The sequence below is a fragment of the Rhinolophus hipposideros genome (genome assembly GCF_964194185.1).
Source record: "Rhinolophus hipposideros genome assembly, chromosome: 20".
NCBI lineage: Eukaryota > Metazoa > Chordata > Mammalia > Chiroptera > Rhinolophidae > Rhinolophus > Rhinolophus hipposideros.
This window is the reverse complement of record NC_138066.1, coordinates 10,377,489-10,398,559: the sequence shown is the minus strand read 5'-3', so window position 1 is coordinate 10,398,559 and position 21,071 is coordinate 10,377,489. Positions and strand designations below refer to the sequence as shown.

At 50.2% G+C, this 21,071-nt stretch overlaps 3 protein-coding genes and 1 pseudogene across 5 annotated transcripts; 3 read left to right on the top strand and 1 right to left on the bottom strand.

Moving 5' to 3' along the window:
• The first annotated feature begins 445 nt into the window (after positions 1–445).
• On the top strand, positions 446–1,216 carry LOC308489104 (RNA-binding protein PNO1-like; annotated as a pseudogene). The gene has a single exon. The product of its transcript is annotated as an RNA-binding protein PNO1-like (transcript).
• A 1,926-nt stretch (positions 1,217–3,142) lies between these two features.
• On the bottom strand, positions 3,143–4,799 carry SAT2 (spermidine/spermine N1-acetyltransferase family member 2). The gene is made up of 6 exons (XM_081029763.1): positions 4,481–4,799; positions 4,256–4,307; positions 4,042–4,125; positions 3,844–3,945; positions 3,665–3,705; positions 3,143–3,532 (listed from the first exon to the last, which is right to left on the bottom strand). The coding sequence occupies exons 1-6, from the start codon at positions 4,544–4,546 to the stop codon at positions 3,365–3,367; spliced, it is 513 nt and encodes a 170-aa protein (XP_080885889.1). The 5' UTR covers positions 4,547–4,799; the 3' UTR covers positions 3,143–3,364.
• A 1,372-nt stretch (positions 4,800–6,171) lies between these two features.
• SHBG (sex hormone binding globulin) lies at positions 6,172–9,005 on the top strand (the record flags this gene model as incomplete). Of its 2 annotated transcripts, XM_081029771.1 has the most annotated exons (8): positions 6,172–6,309; positions 6,475–6,566; positions 6,741–6,930; positions 7,253–7,414; positions 7,649–7,808; positions 7,937–8,073; positions 8,430–8,637; positions 8,848–9,005. In XM_081029771.1, the coding sequence occupies 8 exons, from the start codon at positions 6,193–6,195 to the stop codon at positions 8,994–8,996; spliced, it is 1,215 nt and encodes a 404-aa protein (XP_080885897.1). In that variant the 3' UTR covers positions 8,997–9,005. The 2 variants fall into 2 exon arrangements, with proteins under 2 accessions (XP_080885897.1, XP_080885898.1); XM_081029772.1 differs by lacking the exons at positions 6,172–6,309; positions 6,475–6,566 and having other exon boundaries at positions 6,794–6,892; positions 7,307–7,414.
• A 5,762-nt stretch (positions 9,006–14,767) lies between these two features.
• Positions 14,768–21,071, top strand: ATP1B2 (ATPase Na+/K+ transporting subunit beta 2). The gene is made up of 7 exons (XM_081029752.1): positions 14,768–15,525; positions 17,297–17,425; positions 17,762–17,866; positions 17,973–18,178; positions 18,406–18,462; positions 19,267–19,365; positions 19,474–21,071. The coding sequence occupies exons 1-7, from the start codon at positions 15,414–15,416 to the stop codon at positions 19,636–19,638; spliced, it is 873 nt and encodes a 290-aa protein (XP_080885878.1). The 5' UTR covers positions 14,768–15,413; the 3' UTR covers positions 19,639–21,071.

The window sequence follows — 21,071 nt, the reverse complement described above, 5'->3', positions numbered from 1 at the left end:
AAACAAGATAGGAGCAAGATACATTTTGGAAATATTGTTTCCTAGTTTAGACACTTTTTTCCAGCATTAATGTTTAAAGTTTTATTCCTCCTTTTTTTTTTTTTTTAAAGAAGTAATACATGGACATTGCACAAAATTCAGAAGATTCAAAGTGGTATGTGGGCAAAGTAGTCTCCTTCCTTCTGTTCCCTGGTCACCCAGTTCCTCTCCAGAGGCAACTTACACTCTCTGCTTATTTATGCACCTTTCCAGAAATAATCCATTCTGCATTAAAATTTAAGTTTAAAAAGCTCCATCACTAGATAAATTGATCATGTTTAAAAGATATTAATCCCTGCCAGATTGAGATGAGTCAAAGATGAGACTGGATTCTTCTGGCTCTGTGGAAGCAGCTGACCAGCTTCACGATTTCTTGATCAAGATTGCCCTAGGGAGATTCCTGGGGATGGTGACTGAAATGGATGCCCAGAGCGCCAGGGCTGATCACCCAGGTGACGTGCAAAGGTGGCCAGTGGGCTAGGAAACAGCCAGTTGAGGAGCTCTCCGTGGCGGGGGAGGATGGAGATGTGGGCTGCATGGACACGAGGAGGCCCGTCCCGTGAACAGGACCATCTTCCCGCCCCTCTTACAGGAGATTACTGGATGGTAAAGAAGAAACAAGGAAAATTCCAGTCCCAACTAACAGATACATACCATTAAAAGAAAAGCGGGTGAAGCTATTTACTCTTGTTGTAGAACATTTGGGACTTCGGATGTGCTCTAACTTGAAATCGAGGAATATAGAAATCAGCACTTGTACAGAAACCAAGGATGTTAGTGCTCTGACAAAAGCAGCTGATTTTGTGAAAGGCTTTATTTTTGCATTTCAGGTCGAGAACACACTTGCCCTCATTAGGTTGGATGACCTCTTCTCAGAGTCTTTTGAAATTACAGGTGCGAAGCCCCTGAAGGGAGACCACCTGTCATGGGCAATAAGAAGAATCGCTGGCAAAGGGAGCAAAAACAAATTCACCATAGAGAATGTGACACAGACTGGGATAGTTTTGGCTGATGCGAAAGTTCACATCCTTAGCTCTTTCTAAAACATCAAGATAGCAAGAACTGCCATCTACAACCTTACCCTGGGAAATCATCCATCAAAGGTTTATGGCAGTATTCGAGCTGTGGCTAGCAGAGCAGCAGATCAATTCTGATTTCAAATCAGAGACTTTTTATCTTGTCCTGGGACTCTAGAGAAAAAGATTTTACCCTCTACCAATGGTCACAAGAAACCATGCAAAGAATTTTTCAGTCACTGTAAGCCTCACTCCCTTCTTCAGTTCTCAGCCAGAAGCATAAACAGAAACAAAAAGTTTGATAATAATCTGCACTCAACAGCTTTGAGCATAGTTTCAACATCAAAATTTAGTACCGTTGTTATACTCAGATATTAATACAATTTAGCTTTTTTTCTCCACTTTAAATCACATGTAGCAGATTTCCAGTTTCTAATTCTCTCGTTTAGAGGGAAAATTCTTATTTAAATAGTTCTGTATGAATTTATGTTATTTGTAACTTTTTATAAATTTGTAAACATTTATTTTTTTCAAAGATTTTATTGGGGAAGGGGAACAGGACTTTATTGGGGAACAGTGTGTACTTCCAGGCCTTTTTTCCAAGTCAAGTTGTTGTCCTTTCAATCTTAGTTGTGGAGAGCACAGCTCAGCTCCAGGTTGTTGCCATTTTCTAGTTGCAGGGGGCACAGCCCACCATCCCTTGCGGGAGTCGAGGAATCGAACTGGCAACCTTGTGGTTGAGAGGATGCGCTCCAACCAACTGAGCCATCCAGCAGCTCAGCGGCAGCTCAGCTCTAGGTGCTGTGTTCAATCTTAGTTGCAGGGAGCGCTGCCCACCATCCCTTGCGGGACTCGAGGAGTTGAACCGGCAACTTTGTGGTTGAGAGCCCACTGGCCCATGTGGGAATCAAACCGGCAGCCTTCGGAGTTAGGAGCATGGAGCTCTAACCACCTGAGCCACCAGGCCGGCCCTGTAAACATTTCTTTTCTCTGAGTTGTAATTAAGGAATTCTCGGGGGTGGGGGTGGGGGGGTAGATTGTCCTAAAGGCCCATCTTCAGTAAACAAGTTTTAAGGGCCAAAATTTGGCATTAGTCTAGAAAACTTGGGACCCTGAAGTGTTCCATTTGGCTGAATCGTGGTTTTTTTTGTTATTGTTTTAATATGGATCTTCAACTCTCTAGACTTTCATAGATCCTGTTTCTTACAATTTACACATTTATGTTGCCTGCTTGTTCCCTTTCAGTGTTTAAATTATGATCATTTAACAAATGGTTCATTGACAAAGGGAATAATATGCCACTATTGAAAGTGATGACAGATGTATGTTTAATGGCATGGGAAGGAAAATGCTTCTAATATATTAAATGAGAAAAACAGGTTGCAAAGGAGTATGGTCTCATAAATCCCTACACACGTAACTAATTATATGTATATATGTACATTGAAAAAAATCTCAAGAATTGATACCAAAGGGTTAATATACTTATGTAAGTCAGGCTATGGGTTCTATTTTTATTTTATATGTACATTCCACTTGTTCTACAAGAAATCTGCATTACTTGTGTAATAAAATGTTAGGAAAGTGGGAAATGAGCCTGTTCTGTTTCACTCCTTGTCTCCATGTGGTCCTAAAGGTTTGATTTGGTTTTGCTGAACTGAAAATAAAGGCTTTGTGACTTTTAAAAAAAGAAAGCACTAGCTAGCTGAGCTCATTTCAAAAAGTTGGGGCAAGTGGTCCTTCCCAGGGCCCTCAAAATGTTGCCACCAGGTGGCAGCCTGCTCCCTCTGTTGAACTGGTGGGCCTGCCTCAGTCTGGGATCCTGCACAGCTCATCCAGGCGTCAGAGGCCTTTGTCTAGGTCTCAAACGTTATCAACAAGCCTGTTATCAACAAGCCTAACGTGCCAAGCCTGACTCCTTGCTCTTCTTTTCTCTATACTCCACAGGCCAAAGCTATGACTCTGGCCCACTAATGGTGAAAGTCATCTTGGGCCCACCTTTACCCCCAGGAGCAACATCCACTGACCAGAACAGTGAGGAAGGGTCATAAAGGGGCTGAAGCATATCAAGTCATCAACTCTTCTACTCAATACCACATCAGGACATAGTAATTCTCATTTATTTTTACCCTCAATAATGAAGTTGGAAGACCTCTCCCTCAATTTTGCTCTTCATGTATTTCAGGAATATTCACCTCCAACTCTCCTTCCTTCAGGGAGGCCTTTGTCATTGGAGACAATCTCTGAGGAGTGCTTGGGCTGGTGGGGAAGGAGAAGCTCAAATACAGTGAAATCCTCAACGGATGGTGTCACTTTCCTGCCAACTCCCTCATCGCTTCTCCCTCAAAGCGAAAGGAGTGCCAGCCCTCAGCTTCAGTCAGATCTTGGGCTCCTAAGGCCTTATACAAGTTCATGGCCCTCTTGTTCCAGTCCAGGACTGCCAGGCGGAACTGGGAGCAACCCTTATCCAGGGCCACCTGTGGGAAAAGATATCACTCACTTTCCTGGAGTCAGAAGGGAAAAGCCTTTCTCAGCCTCTATTCAAACTGGGTGCCTCCCATACACCTTTGCCTTTCCAGGGCTGGCTTGTAGCCCCATCCCCATCTCACCTCAGCCACCTTTTTGATTATTTTGGAACCAATTCCTTGACCTGAGGTGGGGAGAAAAAGACAAAAAAAGGGACTGTGTGAGTTAAAGGGGACCAAAAAAGGCCATAGGCTGGGATTAAATGGTTTTCAGGTCTATGGGCTGCTTTTCTCCAGCCCCAGCCTCAGCCTCTGCCCAGTACCCCGGTATTCTGGCTTCACGTATATGTCTTCCAGATAAATGTTGCGTCCCTTCCATGTGCTGTAGATGAAGTAGTATAGCCCGTAGCCTACCACACAGGGCCCTGAAAAACAGAGAGAAAAGAGGGTTCACGTGGCTGGGTGCCTTGGGGAGAGACATCTAAGGCTGACAGGAGAGGCGGAGGTGGGGGTGTTCTTACCCTGTGGCTCTCCAGGAACAGGAAGAATCTCAGCTACCAAACAGTGATAGAAAGGATTCTCTCCGAAGCCATCTGCCCTCAGCGCTAGAGATCCGAGTTGTGACAAAGAAAGAAAGAGGGCCTGGGTGTGTGCCCAACCTGGAGCTACTGCTTGGGGAATCCATCCCTCATATCCTCCCCAGCCTCCGTCAGGACCCAGGCGCTGGACTCCCACCTTCTTCACTGATCTTCACCTGATCCGAGAGTTTCTCGTAGTCAGCTAGTTCCTATGGCGTGGGGACAGAGGCCAGATTAAGGCAGGTCCTAGAGCAGGATCTCAGGGCGCGCTCCTCCCCTGCTCCCACCTCCGGCCCCCCACATTCGGCCTCCTCCCCGCCCTCTCCAGCCGCGCCTCTCTGACCTATTCCGCGACCCTCGTTTTCCCGCCCTCAGACTTCACCCGAATCAGCCTCAGGATATTTCCACAGTCTCCCTCCTCGGCCTCTCGGATCCGCACGGAAACCATCCCGATCCCCACCGTCTGGGACCGAAGTCCAAGATCCCCACTCTGTTCTGTAGGAACCGGAGAAGGGCAACTGGGACCCTTTTTGAAAGGCCTACAAATTCGGATCACGGAAAGCTGGGGAAGCGCGACGATGGCGGGGGTTACGGGCTGGGAAGCAGAAGCCCAATTGCGGTTACCGCGGGGCCGAGGGGTGGGCGGGGCGAGGCAGTGCTTACTGCCTGGTAGCCCCTAAATTCTGCCCTTGGTGGCGCCCACCCGCCAGCCAATCAGCTTGCAGAATAGGCACGTCCCCGCCCCGCTAACCCTACCCACCTTGGCGAGGTCTCGTGACTGGGCGCCTGTGCAGGGGTCAAGGCCTAGCTGCAGAGGCTCTCTCGCTCTTTTTGTGGGGTGTCTCAGCCTGCATTAGAGAAACCCCACGGCTCAAAAGTCACCTTCCCGTCCTTCTTTAACTGACGTGTGTAGTGATTATCTGCTCTACCCTTCACTCTCACTAACCTGTTCAAGCATACTCAGACCCTGGGCGAGCCCTATGACCCCCCAGCTCTGAAAGCTGTTCCTACACTGCTCTTGAGTGGCTCAAAGTGTTGGTTTTCTGGGGACATTTGTATTTTAAAATGCGTCAGGGAGAGAGTGATGAATTTCTATTGGTAGATGGTTAGGCTTTGCAATAAATGGGTAAGAAAAGATAATTGGGAGTGGGTGGCGGCTCTCTTGTTAGTATCCACTAAATCACACTTAGAGACAATACCTCCCTATGAGGCAAGACAAAGAGGCCTGGGAAAATACTGAGGGAGGTGCTCAGCAGATACCATGAACTGTGCTTGCATTATTTCAATCCTCATTCTCAGTAACCACATAAAGCAGGTATTATTTTTCACATCTTACAGACAAGGACTCTTTTTTTTTTCTTTTTTCTAATTGGGGAAGGGGAACAGGACTTTATTGGGGAATAGTGTGTACTTCCAGGATTTTTTCCAAGTCAAGTTGTTTGTCCTTTCAATCATAGTTGTGGAGGGCACAGTTCAGCTCCAGGTCCAGTTGCCATTGTTAGTTGCAGGGGGCACAGCCCACCATCCCTTGTGGGAGTCGAGGAGTCGAACCAGCAACCTTGTGGTTGAGAGCCCACTGGACCATGTGGGAATCGAACCAGCAGCCTTCAGCGTTAGGAGAAGGGAACTCCAACTGCCTGAGCCACGGGGCCGGCCCCTAGACAAGGACTCTTAACACACAACAGTGGAGTGACTTGCCCACAGTCACCCAGACAGATATTTGGGATCCATGTCTCAGCTCTAGGCCTGACAGGGATGCTGCTTGAGGAGCCCAGGATTATTTCTACACTTCAGGCCTGTCCAGGCAGCCTCCCCAGGTGGGCAGAAGACTTGGAGGACCTAGGTTAGGCTCTAGAGGGGGAGAGGGGAATGAGGTGTCCTTTCCCAGCTCATAGACTTTCTTGGCAGTAGGGGAGGGTAGTAGAGGAACTCTGTCCCTCACCTATTTGTCCCCACAGAGGGGTGGTAGGGTCAATGCCCCTGCCCTCCTTCTTCTCCCAGGGCAACCTTTAACCTTCCACCCAGCATGCAAGGCTGCCTGCTCTCACATTCTTCCCAGAATTGTTTGAGCCACAGTGAGGACCACAGCTGATTATGGAGTGCAGAGGCCCTCTGGCTATAGCATGTTGGCTGCTGTTGCTACTGCTGCTGCTGCTGCTGCCACCTCACAGCCACCAAGGACAGGCCCTGAGACAGATTCCCTCCACCCAGGTGCAGGAAAGGGACAGGGTACTCAGCCCATGTTTGTGTTTAAATGAGCTATACTTTGGCTCTACCCTCTTCCTTTCTTTTCTCCTCTGGCCTTGTAAAAGTGCCTCTCCCTGTCTGTCTCTGGCATTTCCTTATTCCAGCTTGTTTATTATCTCTCTCTGATAGAGAATCCAGGACCCTCCTGCTATGCACCTCAGCAATGGCCCAGGACAAGAGCCTGTCTCCATCATGACCTTTAACCTCACCAAGATCACAAAGTATGGGGTTGATCTAGTCCCTTGACCCAGTCCTCTGATACTACCCTGTCTCCATCAGTTGTTCTTTCCTGTCGCCCTGTCCTCCTTTTTCTCCCTAACTCCACCTCCCCAAATCCCATATTTTCCCTCAAAGGGCACACCCCATACATAGTCTTTCCTTCTATGTCCTTCTAGAACCTCCTCCTCCTTTGAGTTTCGAACCTGGGATCCAGAGGGAGTGATTTTTTATGGTGATACCAACCCAAAGGATGACTGGTTTGTGCTGGGCCTTCGAGATGGCAGACCTGAGATCCAACTGCACAATCCCTGGGCCCAGCTTACAGTGGGTGCTGGCCCCCGGCTGGACGACGGGAGGTGGCATCAGGTAAGCCAGATCTGGTCCTGAGGGGTGGGGTGTCTTGAGCTATTCTGAGGAAAGGGAAGAGAGTCAAGTTATTGGACATCCTGTTATCATTGTCATCTCATTTCATCCACACAAAACCCCCATGAAATTGCAATTCTTGTCCCCATTTTTTCAAAGGGGAATTCTGAGACTCAGTGTATAAGTGACAAGTCGTAAGTGAGCCAAAGATGCTAGCTGACTCTTTAAGTGCATGTTCTTTCCGCTATACTTGGCTGCCTCTGAAGAAAGTGGTGGAGGCAGGCCCCAGGGATCTCTGATTCTGCTTGTCTCCTCCTTCCTGCAGGTAGAAGTGAAGATCCTTGGGGACTCAGTGCTGCTGGGGGTAGATGGGGAGGAGGTGCTGCGCCTGAGACAGGTCTCCGGGCCTTTGGTCAAAAAAACCCAGCCCATCATGAGGATTGCACTAGGGGGGCTACTGTTCCCAGTCTCCAGCCTCCGGTTGCCGGTAACTGCATCACAGGGGCGGGAACCCTGACCAAAGCTGGTAAAACATTGCTGGCTGGGTGGCCATGGGGGTCTAAGTCCACACTTTTGAGGAAAGGGGATGGAATGAAAGGTACATGGGACAGGCCAAACGCTTGTGTCTCGGGGAATAAATTGAAGGTGGGGAGGCTGGGACTGGGCTCACATGTCCCACTTCCAACATCCCTGCATCTTCCCTTCTCCCCACCGGCTCCAGCTGGTCCCTGCCCTTGATGCCTGCCTGCGCCAGGATAACTGGCTGGACCAACAGGCCCAGACCTCAGCGTCTGCCCCCACTAGCCTCAGAAGCTGTGCTATAGAGTCCCAACCTGGGATATTCTTTCCTCCAGGGACTCATGCAGAGTTCAGTCTCCAAGGTAAAGGCTATTTTTCCCCTTCCACGGCCAACTCTGTGTCTGCCTTCTTCCATCTCCTTCCATCCTTCCCTCCATGAATCCCCAGCTTTGAGGCCTCAGGAAGATCATTCCCCTTCCCGCCCCCCCAGACATTCCCCAGCCTCATGCAGAGCCCTGGGCCTTCTCTCTGGAACTGGAAATCCAGCTGGCAGCAGGCTCTGGCCACCTTCTTGCCCTCGGGACCTCAGAAAACCCTTCTTGGCTCAGCCTCCATCTCCAAAATCAAGTAAGAGGGGACATTGCCTGTATTCAGTGGTACCTGGAAGCAATGGGAAAAAGGGGACTCGAAAATGTCAATATTAGGAAGGCTTAGGGATGGGGGTAGGAGGCCAGGAACACATCTTGAAGCTGTCCACAGCAAGCAAACAACTATTTATTTAGAGTGTATATTTACTTGGAGTGTATGTGGCTTTATAGAAGGTCAAGATGGGAGAACTGAGGCAAGATTTAGAAGGTGAGAATGGCCAGTAGATAGAAGGTGTGGCTAAGAGGCAGAATTAAGGCAGGTAGGGGTGGTGCCAGCAGGAGTAGCTGTGGTTCATTCTTTCCTCCCCCACTTACCCTGTCCCACACTCTCTGCAGAAGGTGGTGCTGTCTTCTGGGTCTGGGCCAGGGCTCAATCTGTCCCTGGTCTTGGGACTCCCTCTTCAGCTGAAGCTGGCTGTGTCCAGCGTGGTCTTGAGCCAGGGGCCGAAGAAGGAGATCCTTGCTCTGCCTCCTGTGGGCCTGGGCTCCCTTTTCAATCTCTGGGTCCACCCGCAAGGGCGTCTTTTCCTGGGGGCTTTGCCAGGTAAGAGAGACTGATATTCAAGTTCCTCAGTACACCATTGGAAATCTCGGAGAGGGCAGAAAAAAGGCCACAGGAGGGAGGGTGGAGACAGTGGGAGGAAATGCTTTAAAAAATTTAGTTTTGGAGACGAGGGGCAGAGGGGTGGAGCTTCTGGATCCAAACCACCCTGATGCCCTAATACCGTGCCTTCTCCATGCCACCTCCCTCTAGGAGAGACCTCTTCTGCCTCCTTTTGCTTGGACAGCCTTTGGGCACAAGATCAGAGACTAGACATGGACCGGGCCCTGAGCAGAAGCCAGGACATCTGGACTCACAGCTGTCCCCAGAGCTCAGGCAATGGCACTGGCACCACCCATTAAATTCCCACCAAAGAACCCCTTTTGAAGGTCACTCATTTATTTATTCAACAAATATTTACTGTACATCGGCAGTGTACCAGTCTTGCTGAGCACTGGGTTGTGTTGATGAGCAAAAACAACCCCGCTTTCTGTTCTCTTGGTGCTTACAGTCCCCTGGGGGAGGCAGGCATTCATCAAAGACTAACAAATAAGTGAATAATTGGAAACTCTGATAATGCTGTAAAGGAGCAGTCAGGAAGTTGAGAAAGCTTGGAGACCAGGAGCTTGACCTAGACCGGGTGTCAAAAAAAGCTTCCTGAGGAAGCAGTGACTATTCAGCCTGAGATACCAGCAACAGCACCCACAGATACACACGCACCAGATATAGGTCACTTTCTGGTTGCCGGGAGCCCACCTCCTTCCCCAGCATCTACTCCCTTCCCTTTGGGACTTAAGCTTCCTCCCTCTGAAGCTGATTCTAAGGGGTCAGCAGGAAAGGGAAAAGATTCTGTTGTCTTTTAGACTGGCCACTGCTCTGTCCAAGGAAGGAGCAGCAGGGGGCGTGAGAGGGTCATAGAGAGATGGGGGCAGGGGTTCTGGGAAAAGGGGTGGAGGCAGCAGGGAGAAAGAAAAAGGGAGAATAGAGGGAAAAAGCCACCTCTATCTCTCCTGGTCTCCTGCCCTTGCTCCATTATACTCAATTAAACAAGAACTGGCTTGTGCTGGTCACAGCTGGGAAGAAGACAGATTTAGGACTATCTCTGCCATCAAAGAATATGTTGACTCAGGCCCCAGATCTCTGGAGAATCCTGGTGCCTCAGCCACTCTCAGGGCCACCCTCGCCTCAGCCCCCAGCTCCCTGGGAAACCCTTATGGCCAAGACCCCAGCCCCTAGCTCCCAGCTCCCAGCTCCCAGGTCCCAGTCTTCAGCCATCTTAGGAATCCTTGCATCCTAGCTCAAAGCTCCCAACACCCTAGGGAGCCCTGGGATTCCAACCCTCAGTACCTATCTCTCAGTCCCCCCTCTCAAGAACTCTTAACCCATTCCTCATCTCCAGACCCCATGGAGATCCCAGTGTCCCAGCCTCCCACCTTCTCACAAGGATCTTCCTACCAGTAATCCAGGCCACAGGGTAAGTCACTCATTGGACCTGCTGTCCCCTTCTGCAGGGATCAGCTAGGGAATAAATGACCTCCTCCCCCCCACCCCCCCGCAAGGCAAGGAGGCTCCAGGAGAGTCTCTATGGTAGGGGACACAAATCTTCCTGTCCCTCCTAATCTTGAGTTTGCAGGGTCTACAGCTACTGCCATCATTGTTTTGTAGAAGAGTCCTCAGCATGGCCAGGGAACCCAGATTCATTTCTGCTCTTATGAATCTCACAATACAGGGCTGGGGGAGGCCAGGCAGCCCATAACAAGAGAAATAAATAAGCAAGATAATTTCAGATAGTGGTTAGCTCTATAAAGGGAATAAAATCCAGCAATATAATAGAGGATGGGGGGGGCAACGTTAGCTGGGTGATTAAGGAAGACTTCTCTGAGGCAGTGTCACTTGAGCAAAGACCTGAATAATGAAAAGAAACCAGTCCCGTAGGGCCCTCCAGTATGAGCCAGTGGGTAGAGAGGTTAAAGCGTCTGGGCACAACTGAATCCCTATCAAAGGAATTGTTCTGAGAGGCAACTTCCTGACTCTCTGTCCTTGAGGAATCTCCCAGGGACTGGCTTTTCTCTCCTCCCTCCACCCCACCCCGTCCAGGACACCATGCCCCCAACCTCTCTTTCTCCAGCCTGCCCTAGATTCCAAGATTCCTGATTACCAACCAGAGCTGTCTACACTCTTTCATTAAGAATGACTTTGCTTTGACAGAGACTCTGCCAGGCCCCCACCAAGGGCACCTACAATGCCTGCCCAGTGTCCTCTGCTTCTCCCGCACCCCTAAAAACCTTTCCGGAGCTTGGCATCATACCCTGCAGTTTCCAGGCCTGGTCTACCCGCTTACTCCACCCTCTCCGCTGCTTCTCTCTTCCTCTCCTTCCCTCCCTCTTTTCACCCCGTTCCTTCTCTCTCTCTCTCTCTCTCTCTCTCTCTCTCTCTCCCTCTTTCTTTTTTTCAACTAATGTTTATTGGCTGCTGACAGTATGGCAAACACTGTGTTAGGTAGTCCGCAGGGACTCCAAAGATGAAGACAGTTAGGTCCCTGGCCCTGGAGAACCAGGGTCTTGGGAGAGATAGACATGTAAAATACTTTAATAGAAATCTTTAAGAAGTGCCAGGGAACCTCATTGCAATTTCCACCAAGGATCATCGAAAAGGTAAGTTTTTGCAAGTGTGAACTTGAACAAATGACTAACCCTCCTTCAATTTCACTTTCCCCATCTGCAAAATAGGAAAGTTACCCCACTCATAGGCTTGCTGTGAGGCTTTAATGCTACCGTGTAGGCCAGATGCCCACTACAGTGCTTGACATAGAGAAAGTGCTCAATATATGAGAGATTTCACTCTTGTTGATATCACAAACCTTGTGTACATTTCTTGAAATATAAGTCTGAGCCTGTAGGCTCATAAAAGATGAAGAAGGGTATGTGATGTGGCTGAACCAGGGGCAGGCTGAGATGGAAGGAGAGCAGACTAGGGATGCTTCCTAAGCTGCTTGGTCAGAGGCCTTTTATGTCCTGCTGAGGAGTTGGAGATTTGATCTGGTCAGCAGAGAAATATCTGTTTTTCTTTCCCTTCCATTTATTTTTCTAAATTGTGGTAAAATACACATAACATAAAATTTACCATCTTAACCATTTTTAACTGTATAGTTCAGAGGTATTAAGCATATTCACAGTGTTGTGCAACCATTACCACCATCCATTCCCAGAACTCTTCATTTCAAAAAACTGTACCCATTAAATAATAACTCTCATTTCCCCTCCCTCCATGTCTGTGTTTCAGAATTCTTTTCTTTCCTTGTTCCTGTCTCTGCAAAGACCCATGTTGTTGGGAACCCAGATAGCCAAGTCCCTGGGATTTTGTGGATTTCAGGGGGAGAAGGATCAAGGGACACAGACTTCATGACTGACTCTGGAAATGGGAAAGGCAGCCAGTGTGAGAGGCCATGGGCTACTGTGTGCTGCCATGAGTGGCCGGTGGCCAGCGTGAATGGCCGGCAGCCAGCGTGAGCAGCCGGCAGCCGCCGAGAGTTGCTGTGAGGGGCTGCCTCAGCCCAGGGGAGTGCAAGTCTCATAATACCAGCATGGGCCAGGGAGCTGTGTCCTACACAAGGAGACTGAGAAACAATGGTTTGAACCAGAGTGGAGGGGAGGAAGTAGGGAGGGGGAAGAAAGAGAGAGAAAAAAAAAGCATTAAAAAAAACTCATCTTGGGGGCTGCTGGATGGCTCAGTTGGTTAGAGCATGAGCTCTGAACAACAGGGTTGCCAATTGGATTTCCACGTGGGCCAGTGAGCTGAGCCCTCCACAACTAGATTGAAGGACAACAACTTGGAGCTGATGGGCCCTGGAGAAACACACCGTTCTCCAACGTTCCCCAATAAAATTTATAAAAAACTAAACAAAACAAAAAACTCATCTCAGTAAGGCCATGCCTGACCAGCTAGGCACTCCCTGGCACATCACCCTGTTTTATTTTTCTGCATAATATTATTTTATTTGTTTGCTTATTTTTTATTGTTTATTGGGATGGGAGCCCCAGGAACACAGGCACCAAACAGCATCTGGCTCTAAGCAAATGCTCATTAGATATGCATTAAATAAATGAACGGCAGTTGGGGGTGGACTCTGAAGTGTGGGCAGTCTTCCCGGATGAGGAAATAAAATTGTCAAAGGTGTGAAGTCAGGAGTAAGGACAGCCTGTCCCTGGAGTGGCCGTCTCAGCTCTAGCAGAGGACTAGTTGGGTCCTAGTGGGAAAGGAGGCTGGGGACACAGACTGGATCTAGACTGTGGAATACCCTGAAGAATCAGGATCCATCCTGCAGGGTAACAAGAAGCCACTGAAGACCTTTGAGCTGAGGAGTGGCCTAATTAAAACTGCATTTTGAGAAAATTAATCCAGAGTCTGTGACAGAAGGGGCTGAAGCAGGGCCAGCTGCATAATTTTCAGGACCTACTGCAAAATGAAAATGAGGGATACCTTGTTCAAAAAGCAGGAAAAAAGTGCTGTTCAAGGTACTAACATATAAGATGTTTTCCTTACTTCCAGTTCTTTTCTCAACTTCTCATGGCGTTTTTTATCTACTAGTTAATGTTCTAAAAAAAGAAAAATTAACATTTGTCTACCTTCAGTTTATTGATGAGTACAGAAGGACTGAAAGGAAAAGGAATTATGGGTTGCCCTACCTTTCCCTTTTCTTCTATATCATCATTGCCAGCAGAGTGGTTGGCTAAATCAGGGACGTAACGACTGAGGAAGAAGGATATGATAAGATGCCTCAATTGTCCAGGTCTCCTAGAAAGCCATTGTCTTCTTTCTATTTTCAAAACAAATTCTGTTTTGAATGGAACGTTTGGCCTCTCAGCTGTCGGTACCTCCATTTATTCAAGTTTCGCTGAGTTCCCGTGCATGGTGCTCATGGAGCAGCACAAATTGTCTATTGTGCATATCTCCTCTGCTCACACACATGCTCCATTGTCTCATTGGACTTCACTTACAAAGCATAAGTTCAAAGACAAAATTATGAAGAATTTCAAGATGGTGACAGCAGAGCACTAAACCAAGCACTAGGCCATTTTGAGCATGGGCCTTTTTTGACTGAGCGGATCCCCAAGTCCATGAAGCTGGCCCTGCACTGGAGGGAGAGAGTTTGAGGGGGAGAGTGATAGTCAACTGGGAGTTGTTGAGGACTAATGCCAACGATTTAGGATGACAATTGAAAGGAGAAAAAAAATCTCCGCATAGAAAAATGACAAGATTTGAAGACGAAAAGAGATTCATAATAGTTCTTAACATGAGATCATTAGAGGCTCTTGCACCCCCCAACTGGATTGTGGATCTCTTGAGGATTAGAGTTGCACAAGGTCTCTAGTAGCTGCTCAATTAATGTTTGTTGACCCAAATGGGCAAATGAGGAGGGGGGTGGCCATGGGGGTGGGAGGAGACAGAACACCTAAGCAGACCTGGCTCCAGGGCTGGGGTGTCAGGCAATGGTGAGGGCTGGGAATGTGGTGTTGGGAGAGCTTCACTGAGAAATGTGGTAGGAAGACCAGGAAGTCCCTGGGCTCGGAGAGAAACAGGTGGTGGGAGAAGGGGCTGTGGGACTAGAAACCGAGGTATTGGGGGACTGGTAGCACCTCCCACAAGGGGAATTTCCCTTGTGGCATCATACCCTGCAGTCTCCAGCTACTGTGGTAGCTTCTATCCATGTCTATGGAGCCTGTTCCAGCTTTCATCCCTCCTGTCTAGCACCCTGGCTGGTCTCTTCTGTTTTTCTTGGTCTCTGGCTCCTCTATTTCTTTCACATTCGGCCTTGTCTGCTGGATCTTAATTTCTTTCTAGCTCCCTGCCCGGGGGCCCCCATTTCAGCATGTATCTGCTTCCCCCTGTCTCTATGTGTCTCTGGGGTTATCTTTTCCTCTACTCTGCCCAGATGCACTCTCTATTCCCTCTACCCACCTGGATCCAGTCCAGTCCCTGGTGTTGGGGTATTGATTGGAGAGCCCTCCTAGTTTTGAAGAGGCGGCAGGGGGCGGACCCAAGTCTTCCCTCCATATTTGCATATGTATGAGGTCCCCCGGGCCAGCGGCGAGAAGGCGGGGCTTCTGGGGGTAGGAAGGGGGCGGGCACCCCCAGAGCCTCTGAGTATAAAGACCGCGCGCTGCGACCGCGGGTCCCGCACTGCCGAGGAGCGGAGTCTGCGGCTGGGGGACCCCCCCATCCCTGGCTGTCCCCCAACTGCGCGTCTCCACGCAACACCCGTGGCCGAGCCACCACTGGTGTGGCGGTCTCTGCTTCGCGGAAGAGCCTTCAGCGGTCACCCGACCCCTCTCCACAGCTTCTTTGCATCTCGGATTTCGGGGCAGCCCCCTCCCCCACCTCTCCCTGCCTCTTTGCACCCCGATTTTTTCTATATTTCGCTCGGGTTTTACAGCCGTCTATTTTTGCATCCTTTTTCGTTTTGTTTCTAGGAGGTTGGGGGGCTGAAGCTGCATTCGCACCCCTTCCCCTTTTTATCCTCCCCTGCTCTGACAATCCCCTTTTCATCGCAGTTGGGGGGCCTAGGATCATTGCATCCCACGCCGCAGTGCTACAACCCGTAGCGCGTGGCCGTGCACCTCGGAATTTGCAGTAGCTGCATATCTAAAGGGGGTCTCCCTCTCCCCCGCTGCCTTTGCTCCCAACGCGTTCCGGTGCGTGGAGGGGAGTGCTTCAGCGCGTCGCACCCCAGCTTCTCCGTTGCCCCTCGCCCCACGCGGGACTCATCTCCCGCCGCCAAGATGGTCACCCAGAAAGAGAAGAAGAGCTGCGGGCAGGTGGTTGAGGAGTGGAAGGAGTTCGTGTGGAACCCGAGGACGCACCAGTTCATGGGCCGCACGGGGACCAGCTGGGGTACGCGGGGCTGGTCGCCCTAGGGGAGGGGGTAGGGGTTCGCTGGGCGAAGCCCTGGGGCCACAAGGTCCTGCCCGCGCTGCCCCAGTTCCCTTCCCGGTTTCTCGGCGTTGGACCTCCCTGCAGTGCTCTGGGCTGGGAGGGGACCAAATCGCCGGTCTAATCTCCCTGACTGGCTGCTGCGGAGGCGGAGAAAGTAGGTCATTGCCGCCTTCCTGCCCCCCGCGGAGCCCCTTCGTGTGGGGGGTCGCGGGTTCTGCGCGCGTGTCCGTGCCGCGGCGCCTGCGCTGGTTCTCGGGGGACTGGTTTACTCCACATGGTCGCCCCCCTTCCCCAGAAGAGCGCTCCTTCCCTCCCTCCTGCACCCAGTGGCTAGCCAAGCGATTCTATTTTTAGCTTGTGCCCACCCCTTAGACCCTGGGAACCTTCATGAGGGGGCGGGTCTTGTTGAGGTGGGGGTGTGTGTTGGAGGAGGGGTTCTTCACAGCGGAAGTAAGTTGTCTATCTCAGTGCCAAGCGTTTGGAGGCTTCTGTGGCTGCTCTGTGGATGGGGGGCTGTTGGGGAGGGGTGGCACTGTGAGGTTTTTGAGGCTGGATGTTTGGCTCAGATATTGCAGGCGGAGGGAGGAGTGGTCACTAGTGGAGATGTCTGCATCATCCAGCTCAGTGTGTCTGGGGTTGGAATGGCAGGATTCAGGATTTGTGGAGGGAGTTGTGCCTGGTTAAGAGTCTGGTGATGGCCATGGGTGCAAGTGATGTGTGGAATTCTTCCAAAAGGGTATGTCAAGCTGGGAAGTCTAAGCACAGGGGACACTGTGTGACACAATTTACAGTTTATCCATGCTGACTGTAGGCTGACCCCATCAGTTCACTCACCTGGGACCCTTGAGGTGGGTCCAATGCAGTCCTTGCCCTTAGGGAACTTGAAGTCCAGCCCCTGCGATTGTAGAGGTCCATGAGTACTTGGGAGAATCTGAGGAGGCTTCGTGGGTGAAGTGTCTTCTGAGATGGAAGGACTGGGGGTCCCCAGTGGTGGAAACAGCAGGTACTCACACTAGGCTGAGAAGTGACAGAATGATGTGTCACATCCACCAAGGACCTGCCCTCTGTTAGGAAGGCTGTGGGAAATTCTGCCTTTACTCCCCACTTCAGCCCTGGGTGCTGTGTGTTGGGAGTGGGGTGACTGTTGAAGGTTCTAGACAGCTGTCTCAGAGATTTGGTAGCTAGGCAGGAGCTGCATCCAAAGTTTGGCTTCTGCAGGGCACCAAGAGAGAGATTTTGCTATTTGAATGTGAGGGTCCATGCTCTGAGGGATGGGATGAGAGTTTGGTGTGAATGGTGGCCAGTGCCAACTTAAAAAGTCATTGTGCTGGATAGCTAAGCGTGAGTACCAATACAGCAGTAACAGATGTGCTTTTTCAAGGCCATGAATAGTTGAGAAGTTGGAAATGTAATTTGAGGCAAAAGAACTGTGGCCTATACTTGGGGTTGTCCCAGCAACGAGAGTTTAGGTCTCTTGTGGCCTCCACAAGGTCAGGCTTCACTGTGCTCTAGGACCAGGAGGGGGCTGGGAGTCATGGCTGGAGGCCAGTCACAACTTCTTGTTTCCAGCTTGTCTCATTTTTTGCCCCCTAGGGAAGGCCCTAAGATGTTACTGAGGCTCTGTAACCCGTCCTAGAGCAGAACTTCTGAGTGGGGGAGGGATGTGTGGAGATAGGTGAGGTCATGGCAAGGGACTTGGAACCTGCTGACCCTTTTTCCTCCTTTCTAGCCTTTATCCTCCTCTTCTACCTCGTCTTCTATGGCTTCCTCACGGCCATGTTCACCCTCACCATGTGGGTGATGCTGCAAACTGTCTCTGACCATACGCCCAAGTACCAGGACAGACTGGCCACACCGGGTGAGTGATTAGGCTCCCTTACCAGCCACTCTAACTGCTCTTGCACCTTCAAGCCTCCAAAAGGGACTCACAGGCTGAGAAGAACTGTTATTTTTGGAGGTGTGGTTCTGAGGATCCCATCACCAGGTGCTGGGAAGTTCTTGAAGTCTGCCTCCTCCCCATTTCTCACAGCTGAGAGCTGTGTGATCTGGGGAGGTAGTGCAGATTTTCCTCCCATGAAGAGAATCTCAGACTTTCACCCCACCCCTCACCCTGCTGTTTCTTATGTGTCTTCTTCCCTCTGTGTGTGGTCCCTCATTTTATACACCCCCCACTCCTGCCCTTGTCTGGCTATAGGCTTGATGATTCGTCCCAAGACTGAAAACCTTGATGTCATTGTCAACGTCAGTGACACTGAAAGTTGGGACCAGCATGTTCAGAAGCTCAACAAGTTCTTGGAGCGTGAGTGTGGGGTTGGTGATATGGTTTGTGCAGGACCTCGGGCAGGGCATTGGGGACCCTGGAAGCAGAGTATCAGGCCCCTGCTCTCTCTCCCCCACCTCCTTAGCTTACAATGACTCCATCCAAGCCCAAAAGAATGATGTCTGCCGCCCTGGGCGCTATTATGAACAGCCAGATAACGGAGTCCTAAACTACCCGAAACGTGCCTGCCAGTTCAACCGGACCCAGCTGGGCGACTGCTCCGGCATCCGGGACCCCACCCACTATGGTTACAGCACTGGGCAGCCCTGTGTCTTCATCAAGATGAACCGGGTACCCGTGACCTTGGTCCCCAGGGAGAATGGAGGAGGGAGCTGGGGCCATCATCTGCTGGCAGTTTCTTCCTTTCACTGGGGCTCACGGTCATTAAACAGATTTTTGAATGTTTGAGTGACTGAGAGACTAAGAGAGAGATGGTGCCATTAGAGGCTGAGACCGTGGCTGGAAGGCTGGATGCTTGTGTGTCTAACAAGATCTTTGTCTAACCCTCACCACTCCAGGTCATCAACTTCTATGCAGGAGCAAACCAGAGCATGAATGTCACCTGTGTGGGGAAGGTGAGTTTTGGGGCTCTTATCCACCTGCCCACCTGTTTGTCTACCATGATTCATGATTTCCACATAATTCACTGATCTCTCCTGATTTCCTTTGCTCCCAGAGGCCCCATCACTATAGAGATAAGGGGGTAAGATTGGGCTCCAGTATGGACCAAACTTCAAGGGGCTACCACCCCTCTTGCTTCTGTCTACAATGCAGATGCCTACTCGTGTGGATAGACAACCCCCTCCCTGACTCCACCCAAGCTCTGGCCTCTGGCTTCTCTCCTTAACCCTTCTACCTTCTCTGTTCCCTGATAACCATGTCTTCTGTTCTCCTTTCCATATCTCGCCTGCCCCTCAGTTCTTTTTAGGTATCTGGCAGCTGCTGATCTGTTAGCACCGTTTGTCCCCACTAAGTTGTGTACTTGGAACCCCACTCCTTCCATATCTGTCCTCTCTAGAAATTTCCTGCCAGCTATTTCCTCACTCCCAACCCCTCCTTGCTTCCTATTGAGCCCTTACTCATGTATCTGTTCTCTCTGGGCTCTGCTCCAGAAACTGATTCCTGAGGATGGGGTAAGAACTTGAGGTGGGAGTGGAGTAGGAGGCATCAGTATCTTTCGTATCCTTCTGGACTTCCTGGTCTGATGAGAGAGACAGAACATCCCCTCCTACACACACACAAAGACACACACAGACTTGTGGCTCAAGGGAAACTGATATGAGATAGAATCATCTGGGGTGAAAGAACAAAGCAGTCTGGTGAGCTTCTGAGTTCCTGCCATCCCTAACTCTACCCTCTACTTTCCTGTGCCCTTACAGCGAGATGAAGATGCTGAGAATCTGGGCAGTTTTGTTATGTTCCCTGCCAATGGCAATATCGACCTCATGTACTTCCCCTACTACGGCAAAAAGTTCCATGTAAGTCCTATGGGAGTCCCCAGGGTGATGGCTCCTCCAGGGGAGGGTCCTTGGGGAGGAGGCCAAGTTTCCATGGGCCTGGACCCTCACTCTCTTCCTCTGGCTCAGGTGAACTACACACAGCCCCTGGTGGCTGTGAAGTTCCTGAATGTGACCCCCAACGTAGAGGTGAACGTGGAATGCCGCATCAACGCTGCCAACATCGCCACAGATGATGAGCGAGACAAGTTCGCTGGCCGCGTGGCCTTCAAACTCCGCATCAACAAAACCTGAGGCCCCTTCTTGCTGTCCCCACCTCTTTCCTATGGATGCTTCTGGAATGTCCCTGACCCTGCCTGATCCCTCCCTCACCCACCCCAAAGGTATTTTTTATGACAGAGCCATGAATTTCTGAACCTGTCATGCCCTTTTCCCTTACTTCTGAACCCAGTCTGACGTCCATTGTAATTCCCTGCCTTCACACATTTCCCACCATCTTTTCCTGACCCTAGCTCAGTCAGACAAGGAGATGGGATCCCAACAGGGTCACAAAGTAGCCATTCTAGTTCTGGTTTAGCTGAGTGGGGGTGTCCCCACAGCTACCCTCCTATCCTGAGAGCTATAGAAAATGCCCACCCCCCTCCTCTCTTCCCTCCCTCTCTCCCCCCCTCTCATTTTACCCCTTAGCTTCCAGATAGGAATGTGACACTCCATGCCTCCATTTCTAAGCATAGCCACTGTCACCTTTTTCCATCTCCCACACTTTCTCCCTCATCTATAGTCACTGTCTTGGTGGCTTTTGATTTATCTGGCTCCTCTGGGAGGTCTTTCCCGACCTCCTCTCCATCCCTATTCTCCCCTTAGGACAGGTGGCTCTGTGGGCTTTTTCCTTTTTCCTGGCACATTCTGCTTCTCATCGTATGGTGACTGAGTGAGCTGTGAGTAAAGGTCTGAAAGAGAAGTCCATGTTGGTTCTTCTTGAAAATTCTCTTCCTGGTCTGTCCTATCACCCATATAGGCGTGATAGGACACTCCTGAGGCAGGGTTGACCTAAGCTGAATACCCACTTTGTTTTTGCCTATGGCTCCCTTCCCCCTGTCCATTTTCCCAGAATATCCTTCAAGTTCCACTTCCCAGGAGCCCTGGGGGAGGGGCAGCCATTTTGGATCGGTCCCCAGTGGCCACCTTGGAAACGTCAGCAGGCTATGGGACTATTCCACCTCCTTCCCCGGGCCCAGATCTGCCCCACCATCCTCTCACTGGCTTCTCTTAGCAATTTATCAACTAATCACTAACTCCTTCCCTTTCCTCTGCATGTCAGCCTGAAAGTTGCAAATACCCCCTCAATCTAGGCTCTGTCTCCTTCAGAACCCTTTGCATTTTTAAACCACCCCCCAGTGCCCATAGAATTGTAAGAGGGACCACCTGTATTCTTGAGTTAGAGGCATTTTAACTCTCTTCCAGTGCCCTTCACTTCCTCACCTCTCTAATCTCGCTTTTTTGATGCTGCTGCTGCCAAACCTTACCCACAGATGGACCCTTCCCTTTTTTTTCTTTCTGGATCTGAGTTTCTTCTCTTTGGGTCCCCATGTTTTCCTGCACTCCCCTCAACCCAGTGGTCTCTCTCTGCAGTTATTTAATGCCTGTGTCAGATCTACTGTAAAAAAAGAGGATAAAGTACAATAAAATGAGAGCAATTATATATATAAATATATATCATACACAGA

Excerpts from the sequence above, each read along its gene's own strand:
- SAT2 (XM_081029763.1), bottom strand. The coding sequence starts at position 4,546 with ATGGTTTCCGTGCGGATCCGAGAGGCCGAGGAGGGAGACTGTGGAAAT. Across the intron at positions 3,946-4,041 it reads TGTTCCTGGAGAGCCACAGG|GGCCCTGTGTGGTAGGCTAC; the intron begins GTAAGAACACCC and ends TCTGTTTTTCAG. Across the intron at positions 3,533-3,664 it reads TAATCAAAAAGGTGGCTGAG|GTGGCCCTGGATAAGGGTTG; the intron begins GTGAGATGGGGA and ends CTTTTCCCACAG.
- ATP1B2 (XM_081029752.1), top strand. The coding sequence starts at position 15,414 with ATGGTCACCCAGAAAGAGAAGAAGAGCTGCGGGCAGGTGGTTGAGGAG. Across the intron at positions 17,426-17,761 it reads GGACAGACTGGCCACACCGG|GCTTGATGATTCGTCCCAAG; the intron begins GTGAGTGATTAG and ends GTCTGGCTATAG. Across the intron at positions 18,179-18,405 it reads TCTTCATCAAGATGAACCGG|GTCATCAACTTCTATGCAGG; the intron begins GTACCCGTGACC and ends TCACCACTCCAG.